Source organism: Chelmon rostratus, chromosome 11 (assembly GCF_017976325.1).
Source record: "Chelmon rostratus isolate fCheRos1 chromosome 11, fCheRos1.pri, whole genome shotgun sequence".
In the NCBI taxonomy this organism is placed as follows: Eukaryota; Metazoa; Chordata; class Actinopteri; order Chaetodontiformes; family Chaetodontidae; genus Chelmon; species Chelmon rostratus.
Genome location: NC_055668.1, coordinates 1,406,468 through 1,419,002, shown reverse-complemented (window position 1 = coordinate 1,419,002; position 12,535 = coordinate 1,406,468). Strand labels below are relative to the sequence as shown.

Genomic DNA, 12,535 nt, shown 5'->3' with positions numbered 1-12,535 from the left:
CTAAACAAATTCTGGTCAGACATTTTTAAATGCTTTTCTGATGTATACAACTGTGACATCCCACCAGACCCATACACTGCTATTTTGTGCAGAACCCAGTATCTAGTATCTCTACCCCTCTTACAACGAAAGACAATACAATATGGCATGGTTGTTGCAAAAAGGAACATATTATCCCTTTGGAACAATGAAGATGTCCCTTCTTTTAAAACAAGGCTAGCTGAACTCACAGCCTTGTTGCACATGGAGAGAATCCAGCATAATATTTCCTACAACTCTGCAGAATTTGACAAAATGTGGCAACCTTTTCTATTTTATTTATCGAAAACTAACTAAAGCCCCTGTTTTGTGGATATGGCTGAAAGGGCGGAAAGGTTCCCTTGTTGTTGGGTTGTGTTCTTGTGTGTTTATGAAACTGAAAACGTACAAATATATTTTTTTTTTAATCATGTGGAAAAATAAATAAATGACAAGAACCAGCAACTCCACATTTCTGTCTCTATTATCTATCATTTCATCATATCATTTCATCATACATACTTAAAGAAAAAAAACAGACTGCAGAATGCCCAAACTAGTTTTTGGTAATGCTAGCCTCCAGCCTTCACCCCAGACAGCTAGCCTCCAGTCTGCTAACCTCTGCATCCCAGCCTGCCAGCAACTAGCCTGATTCCTAGCCTGCCCTTAAAGTTTCCCAGCCCCTTACTTGTACTCTGTACTCACAGATATGAGGCTGATATCCATCTTCCCATCTCACTCTTGATAAGAAAGTGAATAAGCATATTTCCCAAAATATTGAACTACTCCTTTAACAAGAATTCACTCAGTTTTCTCTCTCTGCTCTTCTGTCCAGCAAAAAATGTTAAAAAGCCTTCAGGAGGGTTGCTGTCAAGGACCCCTGAGAGTCCCTCAGTACTTCTTTGGTCACCACTTGGTTAACCCTCACCTGCAGGGATGAGCCCTCAGTGGGAATTTCCACAATATCAGCTCAGAAGGCTGCTCCGGCTAGCCTAAACAAACAGAGTAACCACTGCAGGCACCTGTCACACATGGAAATCCACCATCCTGTGACTCATTCCGTTTCACACAATAGCTAACCTGTAATTTACCCCCAGCACTTAACAAGACCGTCACCGTAACATGAGGAGATGTGAAGAATCGATCGCTGTTTTCTTTGGCCAAGTTCACTGGAGCTGAATGGTGCGGACAGCTTCTCTTTTCACTGGATGTGAGGCTTACTTCCTTCAGCTCTGAGGCCTGGCTCCAAGCTGCAGTGGCAGCACAGACAGAGGATTGGATATCAGAAGCACCTCTCCGCTTGAGGTTTGTGTGGTTTCTGGACAGATAATTGTGTTCAGAGTGTTGGTGCATTGAGCAGTCTGTCTTTTCTCTGACCTGAGGAGCTTGGCTACAGAGGGCTCTCTGACTGTGAGAGTCCTGCTGAAGACATGTTTGTACCAACGGGGCCACCTGGTGTTTCTAATGTGAAGTTCACATCTTGATCATAGCAGTAGAGCAGTAATCCTGGTCCTGGAGTACCACTGCCCTGCATGTTTAGATGTTTCCGTGCTCCAACACACCTGATTCAAATGCTCAGCTCGTTACTGGGCTCTGCTGAGGCCTGATAATGAGCCATTCATTTGAATCAGGTGTGCTGGAGCAGGGATACATCTAAAACATGCAGGGCAGTGGTACTCCAGGACCAGGATTGAGAAACAGTGCAGTAAAGGATTAGCTGTCGAGAGGGATAGATGTGAATCCATTCTCCAGTTCCAGGTTATTTTTCCTTTGCGGTATCATATTATTTGCTGCTGGACAACTGAATCTCCGTGTAGTATAATTTTTTGTTGGGAGAAAACACATATTAAATTTACATTTTCACATCTGAAATATTTTTGTGTGCTTGTGTAGTTATATTTCCTATTCAAAATGACTGAACACTTTACACATGCTTGTAGCACGTGAGTTTCTTTCACTTGAATTATCCATAAAGATAGCGTGCCTGAATATGTACATTTTTCACTTAACTACAAAATGTTTGTCCCCCTTTGAAAGCATGTTCAAATGTGAAATGCATTTTTTCTAAATATAATGTCTTGCATTCGTACATTTTCAGATCAGCACCAAATCAGTGTTAGCCCACTGCTGAAAATAATCTCCAACAAATGCATTTCCTTCTGTTTGCATACAGCGGTCAGCTGTTTAAGGTAAATTACGAAGCTTGTCAGGTGTTTATAAAGCTGTGCTAATGAGTATAAAAATCAAATGTGTATTGTGATGTTCTGCTTGTACCATGCCTGTGCAATACAAAACTTTTCCTTTATAGGGAAATATAAGAAGGAAAATATTTGTATCTATGCAAACTACTATTTACAGAGTATCCAGGCAAGGCTGTCTGTCCCTGTACATTCTGTCCCATCCAGGATACACACTTAGTTCCCCTAAAATATAAAAATAAAATAAAAATATGAATTGAAATCAGCTGTGTCTGTGCCAACCCCCAAGCCCAGCCTATTATACTAAACCATCCCAGTGCTCACTCCTCACCTGTCACTCATTCCTGGGTCCCTGGTGCTTAGGGGACCACAGACCTGTCAGACCTCCAGCAGCCCCCTCAAAGAAATGTCCTTCCTCCCATCACAACCCACCCGTCCCTCCACTACTTCACCCCCATCCCTCTCAGGCCCGCCAAACAAAAATAAAGTCACATTGAAACACACACAGTGGCCAGGGCTCCTGCTTTGCAGATCAGTCAGTGGATACCTGATTGTCACTCATGGGTTGGGCCCTTAATCCTATTGTTTCTCAGACAGGATTACTCTCTGTGGTCCCTCACTCCCTGTGGCTGTGCGCGGGAGAAAGGCCAGATTAAGGGGATTAGCGTGTATCCTCCTGACTTGTCAAACTGGGATGTAAGGAACCACTGACTTCTTGGGAACCCTGAATGAGGAGAGGCAAAGAGGTGCCTAAAGAAGAGGTCATGAAAGGCAGCGAACAAGCCAAAATTCCTGAAAGGACAATGTGATTTGTTTGCTTTTGTTCGCTCAAACTGGGCTGAAAGGTTCAAAGGGCCAGCCCTGAGGAAAAGAGAATCAAGAAAGATGGAAGGAAAGAGGAAGAGACTGGAACTTTTTTTCTGACTAAGACTAATTTCATATCACTGCAAAAGAAATTCTCTCTCACTCTCACTTAAACTGCCCAGTTTGTGCAGGATGTACACCAAAGAGGTGCGGTATGAAAAACTATATTCTAAGACCAGAGCACTAGAACTTGTGGCCTCCATCAGCTTCATTAGAGAACAACATTCACAAAGTAAGACAAAGTTTAAGAATTAGACGTTCTGTGTAAAAGAAAAGCATGATATAAACTGAAATGATATGGCCTGAAGTTGACCCCTGCATTATTATGTAATCTGAGGTCCTATCTTGGAGAGGGGCCCTGAGTTGTAGTTAGGTTTAAAGCCTTTCTGTCACAGCTATGGCCGTGTCCCAGTTGTTTCTTTATGTTTTCCCCTTTACTGTGCTTCTGTCTGTCTCTCTTTCTCCATCTCTGCCTGTGTGTCTGTGTGATCTGAGTGGAGACAAGTGTGTTGAGGCCAGAGCAGCTGCATCCCAGCATCAAGCCACCTACAAAGACTCGGCTCTGTCACTTCCAGATTGTATTTTATGTTCAGCCAGAATGTGTTACCGGCCTTTTTCTAGTTTACATTTGCTCATTGCCTGTACCTGCAACTAACCCTATTTCTTGCCTCCCAACAGTTCCATCTGCCTTACTCTGGATTCTGTCCACTGTCCCTTCATCTTGTCTGCCCTGTTCCCTTGCCTCTGACTCCCTGCTGGGCCCTGTTATCCATGGCTTGGTCTCTCAGCTCAGCCCCAGTTCATATCCCACTTCCATTGTCCGGCAATAAATGACCTTAAATCTCTTATTTGACTCTGTTAGGATGTGGGTTCACAAACTTGGCCTCTTAACACTTTCAATTTATCATGTGCTTACACAGTACATATTCCTAAAGAACTTCATGATTAATCAAGGGGCCGCTATACCCCACCCTGGAGTGATACGGCGAAATCTATGTGGCATATTTTACAAAAAGCCTGACTTTGAGCGATGTTACTCTTTAAGTATGGGTAAGCCTCCTTCCATTTGGTTAGATACTTACACAAACTTTTAGACTTTTTGGCAGGTACTTCATCCCTCTCTCTCTCTCTCTCTTTAAAAAAAAAAAAAAAGGTTTAAAAATACAGGAGATTTATGGAAGAATCCCAGGAAAAACAGGGGGGATTGACAGGTCTTGTTACACACGAACTGCATATGTGTGTGTGAGTGAGAGAAATGTGGTAGTTTATGAGGGGGCCCACAGATCATTTTTGCCCCATTGCCAGCCCTAGACAGGTTAGAGCCTATGACATATAAAATAAGTTTCTTTGTCATGTTTGTTTGAATAAGATTTGGGTGAAAAGCTTGAATGGAGACAGTCTTGAAGTACCAAAAAAGGGTCCATTCTGGGGGACTTGAGTCAGAAGAACTTTTTTAAAAAAAACAAAGGTCATGGCTGTATTGTGATCAGAGGCTCATGTGAGCAGCTAAAACATGTGCAAAGATTGTACAAAATTACCTGGTGTACTTAGAGACCTAGTAGACAACTGACAGGATCCACCACACTAGTGAGGACTGTCACACCCTGAAGCTCCCCTCTGGGTTGGAATTTTATTATTACACACATCACCGTAGTGTTCAGCAATGTGTCCCTCTCCTCTGGCACTGATGTGTGGAAAACAAACAAACAAAGCAAACAAAGTGAAGTGAAGTGCTTCAAAACACTTTGAAGCACTTCATGGTGCTGACTCTAACCCCAAAATGGCATATATGAGACCAATGACACATAGGCAGCGTACAGTACATGAGCCAGCCAACAATGTGAGCAGCAAAAAAAATAATTTTACTCACCTCCATTGTATCGCAATGTCACAGAAATCTTGGAGACAAAATCTGGACAAATATAACTTCTTGTAGATACCACAGGAGGCACGTAAAAATAAGACATTTTTTGCATTTAGTAATCTGGTTGAGCCAATCATATATAATACAGTAGGTTTAGTTCTAAAATACGTGCACATCTTTAATTCAACCATTTCGAAAGCCTACCATTGCCTGATTAACTGCATCACTGATTAATAACTATTATTGTTGTTGTTGTTCATAATTATATTGGTAATGACAATGTTTCATGTTAAATCGCCCCCAGGTATTGTTTTGAAATTATTACCTGTCACCTGTGAACGCTGAGGTAAAATTGACCCTACCTGCCTGGTGACAGATGATGCACACGTTAAAGCTGCACCCTTTTAGAGTGACAGCAGAAAGAACCAATCGCTGTCTGAGAAATGACTACATTCCTGAATGGACCAATGGCAGAGGGGAAGGGAGATCTGAGGTAACAATTGTTGAAGTTTAGCTGGACTGGAGTTGGGTTGTTTTGGTTAGCCAAAGAGGTCGAAGTTTTGGTAACAATGCGATTGTTAACAGTTCAGTGGTAAAGATATACTAGTCTCTAATATTTTTAACAATGGGGGCACTAAAGGTCAACGTTGGACAAGAAAATTCAGGCACGGCGGCCACAATCGCAGAGGTAATGTTAACGTGAACAGCTAACTTATCCGACGTTCTTTAACAGTTTGGCAGCTAGTTGGCTAACTACATGAACTTAGCTAGCATGTTAGGTTACCTAAAATGTATTTGTCCGATTTTGGACTGGCCAAATAATGATTTTCATCCTTTGGTTGCTGGCTACAAGCTTGTCGGTTGATTTTGTTAAAGCTGTCTTCCTGGTAGCGTTAGGCCAGTTTTTGTTGCCTTGCCTCAACAGTCACGCTACATGAAAACACTGGTATTAAAGTTAGCTGTGCGGTTAAAATAGCAAGTTGGACCAGGCTACTAACGTTAGCAGGGACGAGCAATAGCGCACGTTTCGTTTAACACCAAATGATACCGTAGACTAGTTGATATCCCAACGTAATTCCTGAACCAGATAGTTGGGACTGTCATATACACAACTATGTTTATCAATCCCGGTTAAGGTTATAGCGTTTAGTATGTTGTATGTATGTATGAAAAATGATTGTTGAAATATTATGAAGCCGTAGATTTAAGTAGTCAACGTTACATGGCACCTTTTATGCACAAAGGTCAGCACCGAATGAAATGCCTGTGAATATTCTCATTCATCCAGGTCATTGTAAGCTTTAGGGCATTCAATCGTTCGCAACTGGACCTCGTCAGTTTGTCTTAGAAGACGTTTCGCCTCCAATGCAATTGCATTGGACTAGAGCCGTCCTATCTAGTCTGGTTGCGTACGAACTGATGAAGCCTGCTCGGATGAGAGGCGAAACGTCTTCTAAGACAAACTGACGAGGTCCAGTTGCGAACGATTGAATGCCCTAAAGCCCACCGAATGAAATCTATGTAACGTAACTCATTAGTTACAGCACGTGACCAGGTAAATATTCATGTATTGGCAGTAAAGCTGACACGATTACTAACCAGTTCAGAGAATCTGATGAGTCACACTATATGTTGTAAAACCGGTAACGCGATGGAAAAAAGGAAACTTCAGGTCCATGAAAATGTATGCATTCATCGCTTATGATGGCATTGTTGACGATGGATCAGCTTGTAAAAGTAGGTCTGTAACCACTCTCTTCAAATCTAGTGACAGTGATGATTAATGACACACATTGGAATCTATTCATACTGGTTGGTTAACTTTGCTACGTATTAATAAGACAGAAGTCTGCTAAATTAGTCTGGCAGAGTATGACTACTGCTGCAGATAGAAATGGTAGTTCAATATGACATCTCCAGTAGTGGGTGCTGGCCTTGCAGTGGGGTCAGAGTCAGTGTTAAGTAGGGCAAGGCAACATAATATCTGATTCCAGAGGCTCTCCTCAATTAGATCCAGACAGTTTCTGAGCTGATGAGTATACATTTTCTTCAGCAAGAGAAGTAACAATTTGTAAAGAAAAAAAAAAAGACGTTTGGGTTAGAGCTAAAACAATTAGTTAACTTATTGATTAGATGATCCACAGAAAATTAATCCACAGCTGTTTTGATAATCAGTTCATCATTTAATTAGGGGACGGCAGGACTATATGATATATTTATTGTGTTTTTGTTGAAATTTAAATGTGGGGTAAGTCATTCTGGAGAAATATTGTTGATATTTGCTGAATTTGAAAATAAGCGAATACTGTATGTTCTCATGGTCCCCCAGCTGGCTGTTGTGTGTGTTTATGACAAAACTTTACTTGAAATGGTGCTCAAAAACACATTACGAAGTAAGCACTTAATGAGTCTACGGTAATATTTAGAATTACAAAAAACACTCAGCTCTCGTTTTATCTATGTCAGAATGCTGTATGTCCTCAATCCAGTGTGTGTGTAACAGAGTGGTTTGTCCATGTATTTACAGGCCAAGTTGGTATGCCAGGGAGTAAACAACCAGAGCTACATCTGTGAGTCGGGGCACTGCTGTGGAGAGACACAGTGCTGCAGCTACTATTATGAACTGTGGTGTGAGTTACCCATCTCTTCCTTATTCATTCTAATTGTTTGAGTGGTCCCTCTTCGTGGCACTTAATAAACAACATATGACAGGAATAAACAAAACTATAAGCACATACATTTTTTTCCATGACTCCACACTGCACTGGCTCATGCAATGTGCATTTTTTACACTTTAAAGTAAAAGTCTGAAATACAAAGAGGGGAGGAAGCAGAATGAGGAGCTGATGTTTGATAAAGGTCAGGAGTTGTACCAGTTTGGTGAGTGGAGCTGTGATTTATCTGTCACTCACAATCTGCATTTGTTTACCGTTTGCGCTGCCGCTTGGCTGCCTGGTTGTCTCTCATATTACAGAAGGACCCATGTGCAATTTTAAGAACTCCCAGCCTTTCAGAGCAGTCTCTGCACTCAGTGTCTTGGAGTTTTTGATGCAAACAACATCAATGCCAACCAGTGGCGGCAGCCAAAGATTGAAGAAGAACCTGTGAAGCAGCATTAATAGTAGCTAAGAAAGGGTGTCAGATCTCACTATTTTTTCAGTACTGACCATGAGACACCGAATGAGAGTTGGCACAGGAAAAAAAAAAGTTTGTACTTAATCTTATACATATAAAGGGATTATGTTGTTTTTTGTGTCGCACCAACATTAAAAAGTGATGCATTTGAGTCTGTGTTATTTGTCAAAAAAAATTGGTTTGTCAGCACTAAATCTAAGATTTTGACAGACTTTGTCTTTGTATCATTTGTCCAGATATGTATTAAGTGTGTTTTGTGGGCTCCCTGCAGGGTTCTGGTTGGTGTGGGCTCTGATCATTATCCTGACATGCTGCTGTGTTTGTCAGCACTGGCGCTCCAAGCAGCGCTTCCAGCAGCAGCGCCGCCAGAACGAGATCAATCTCATCGCCTACAGAGAGGCTCACAACAACTCTCAACTACCTCTCTATCTCAGTAAGTAGATGTCTTGTCTTGACTCACCGGCTGTAGACTGGGTATAAGCCTGCAGGCTCTTCCACTGTTTGGCTCTTACTGTTTTCAACATCCTATGGGACACAACAACCTCCAAGCTCGCAACCTACACAACGAGCTATGCTAAAAATGAAAATATACCCTAACCTGATCACTAACAGTATGAACATAAACAACCTAGCAGCTGCTACCTTTTCCTTTGCAGTGATTTAGCCATTTGAATGCCTGGGATTGCCTTCCCATGTGCAAATGTTCCACGAAAACAGGTTCCCCTCTGCACTGTTTTGCAAGGGCACCGTAGGTACATCCTGGGCTTTGCCCCACCTGAGGCGATTGTGATTGGTTTAAAGAAATACAAACAAGCTGGAATGTTTTGTCCCCCCCCTTTTCCAGAATGATCATGGGTGCAGCCAGATGTTTCTTCAGTGGTGACACAGCTGTGCAAGACTAGTAGCTGTCTGACATGCTGCTGACTACACATCCCATACATAGTTAGTCTGTATCTCAGACATATTACCAGCTCCACATCATACATGTCTGTAAACCAAATGGTAAAGATCTGAGTCAGTAGTTTTCAAACTGAAAAGCCATTTACTGAGCTGATTGATGCTGATCCATTTTCATGTTTCCTTAGAATGAGCTCTTTATATCTGCAGAGGGAACACAGCAGAAACTGTTGAGTTGGTGATATTTCTCTGTGGGTTGATGCAGTATTGGTGTTTAAAAAAAAAAAGAAAAGATTGATTTGTGTAGCTTTGTTGAGTAGAAAAACTGAATGATTCATGCTTGGCTCTATGTCCTCATTCAGCTTTTTAAATGCTGTCATTGCACATGGAAATACCTGACAAGCTGATACACAGTGTGTGTCATGTAGTGGTCATCTTTCATACTTGTCTGTATTGTGTTATTCTCCAGGATTCTTGCCCACCTATCTGCTGCCGCCCTATGAAGAGGTAGTTGACCGCCCAGCCACGCCCCCTCCTCCCTACACCCCTCTTCAATCAGCACCTCCTCCCACAGACCCACCTGAGGAATCTCCTTGCCCCCACTCGGCTATCTCTGTCCCTAGTGATGCTGATGTAGCGCTCCCTGCTACTCCAGAGGGTACGCAGAGCCACCTTCACAGTGCTCACAACCCCAACAAGGACTTGACGCCGGGCAGGTACCGGCGCTTCACTGGGGATTCTGGAATTGAAGTGTGTGATGGCCAGGAACTGTGGGATCAGCATGGCTTTTTAGAAAGAGAAGAAGAGACAGAGGAAGAGGGGACTGGGCAAATGGAGGACCCATGTGATTGCTGTGGTCCCCCGACCTTTGAACACAGCCATATTATTGATGCAGTCATTGATGAAAACACAGATGGACACACAGCTGTGGATACAGAGCCCCAGTCTCTTAGGTAATCCAGTCTGTCATATCTGCAGTCCTGAAACAAAGCTCTGCAGCAGTCACTGATGCAATAGTCTACCTTTGGTGCTCAGGGTTTTATTCTATCTGTGCATGTGTACGTTTGATTAACAGTGTGTGTGACAGGCCTGGAGACAAATGAAAGGTATCACTAAATGTTTTAATCATTTCCAAAAATGTTAAGGTATGCCATGCAGGATTTGTGCGTTGCTGTTTGTAAACACACCATTCAAAGTTGGGCCCTCCTTCCCAGCTCAACTGGCAAGAAAGTGAGAGCAGAGGCGGTTGAGTGAGAGAGCGAATGAAGGGAGGGAGTGGCATCAGCAAGAACAAAGCAGCAAATCAGAGAAATGAAACAGAGACAGTGATGTAACCTGGTTGCTATGTTTTTATGGAGTCCCAACCTCACTCTGGGGGCTATACACCCAGTGCCCAAAGGTTGACCCCCAGGAATATCCTGAACACAGAAATATAATAATAGAGGCAGAGGGCCGGGTCTGTGTAGATGCATACACCGCCACACACTGCAAGTGCATCAGTGATGATAGAGTGATTCTATCCGTTGTTTTCAGGAAAATCCTGCATACTATACTTTTCAAGCTACATTATGTATTCTGGTTCGAAGCGGTAGGTACAGTATGTTCATAGCCAAGCTCCACTCCTCATTTTCAGGTTGAAGTTTGGACAGTTGCAAACTGCTTTGAAATGTTCTCCTGGCAGGAGGCAGCAATGATATCTTTTTTCCACATTCGCTTTACCAGTTCTTTAACTCTGTTCAACGCTTCTCTGAGTTATAGTTCTCCATGTAACTAAAGGGGCTGTTGCTCTGCCACTCACTAATTTAGTTTATTCGCACTTACACAAGTGTTGACATCATAATAGCATTCAGGTTCGTAGGACCATGGGACTTGCTGAAGACTTAAAGTCAGTGTTCATTTATTATAAGATGCATCTTGTAGCTTTTAAGGACAATCATCACATTTGGAGGTTTTGCAAAATGTTCTGCTTGTTCCTCTCAAATTGATGCTAGCAAAGTCAGTCAGTGAGACTTATGAAAAGAAATGAGTGAGCAAGTATAAATTTACTGAATAATGCTGGACTGGGTATCAACTCAAATGGTTCTCATTTTGACTTACTGTGCCTGTGCAGTGCAGCCAGTGTGCAAACACAAAGCCTTCCAGCAGCTACCATCCAGTCTGTGCAATAAAGCAGATTAGTTTGATTTAGCACTGTTGCAGAGCAATAGCATGTTCTTCTTTACTGGAATTACATTTTCAGTCTATTTAGCATTGAGAGCTAATTGAAAAAGGTGTTTGAGCTACAACAAATACTGTATATCATCTTTTTAACTTTTGCACAATTTGGAAAATGCACCAGCTAGTGAAGTCTGATTTAGCAGAATTAGAAAAGATTGCTTCTGTGAACCAAACGAGCTGGTGGTTTAATGTTTCCATGGACAGGCTGCGTCTCCTCCCAAGCCCCGACTCAACCAGGACAGGAGTGGCCTTACAAGCCAATCAACAGTTTTCAAAAGTAAAGTATAGAGACAGTTAACATGTCTCATTTCTAGTTGGAGTTCATGCAGAACATTGCAAAAACTGCACCAGCAGAATGATTTTTGATTGATTCATCACCAGCACATTTGTGTACAGCGCCAGTTCTCCTCACACAGGATCAGTTCTTTACTAAATATTCAGCTTTCTGCTCCATTAGCCTTTGTATGAGTCTTTAATGCCTTGCCATACTGATATTATATGAGGCGTTGTTTTCTGATGCCATAGTGCCATAATATGTAGCCTTTAAGTAAAGAATATTTAGGTAAACGTAATCAAAGCTATGGAGTCTCTTTTCCATAGAGTAACTGAGTAACTTTCAGTGTACACAATCATAGATTCATCATTTAGTCAATGTGTTTTAATGTAGTTTGCCAGAAGGTTCTGCACACATCAGCTCTGGGTTAAAAACTGTGCAAACTGTTACCAAACTCTTGACTTTTAAGTAAGCATATGTTTGTGTTGAAGATTATTTGTAAGTGTGTGCATACAAAGGGAATGACAGTGGTGCAGGTGGAGGATATATTCAAGCTGTTGGGAAGCTACCAGTGCACTAAGGGCTCTTTCTCCAATTGAGTCAGTTGAGCACTTTTCCACATCTGCAGACCTGAACAGTGGTCTTAAGCACCTGGTGCTACACTCTGTATACAGTAAATGATCTGAATTATTTGCTGAATAAAACATTTTTCTGTCATATGTTGTATACAGTATGTTAATTAAAAGTTAGATGATCAAGTCTGTAAGAAAGTAAATCTGGTGACTACAGCACTGAGCAAGACAGAAAGCAAAGGCATTTGTTTGACTTTATAGAAAATTAGACAAGGTGAAACTAAGAAGTGGGGAATTGAACTTAAATAGCATGATGTACATTGCTGGAAGCCATTTTGCTACTTTTAATCTGTGATTAAAGTCTACTGGATGTATGTGGCAGACAGAACATTAAAATATAAAGATAAGAACAACAGGCACAACAAGGCTGAGCTCTGCAAAAGAGTATGCATGGCCGAAATGACTTGTTTCATTTGATTTGCTTTTTTTCATGGAA

General features: G+C 41.8%; 1 protein-coding gene across 1 annotated transcript; it reads left to right on the top strand.

The window, feature by feature from the left end:
• Positions 1 to 5,458: 5,458 nt before the first annotated feature.
• wbp1la (WW domain binding protein 1-like a) lies at positions 5,459 to 12,178 on the top strand. Its single transcript, XM_041947754.1, has 4 exons — positions 5,459 to 5,632; positions 7,472 to 7,574; positions 8,351 to 8,512; positions 9,446 to 12,178. The coding sequence occupies exons 1-4, from the start codon at positions 5,570 to 5,572 to the stop codon at positions 9,931 to 9,933; spliced, it is 816 nt and encodes a 271-aa protein (XP_041803688.1). The 5' UTR covers positions 5,459 to 5,569; the 3' UTR covers positions 9,934 to 12,178.
• The last annotated feature ends 357 nt before the right edge of the window (positions 12,179 to 12,535 follow it).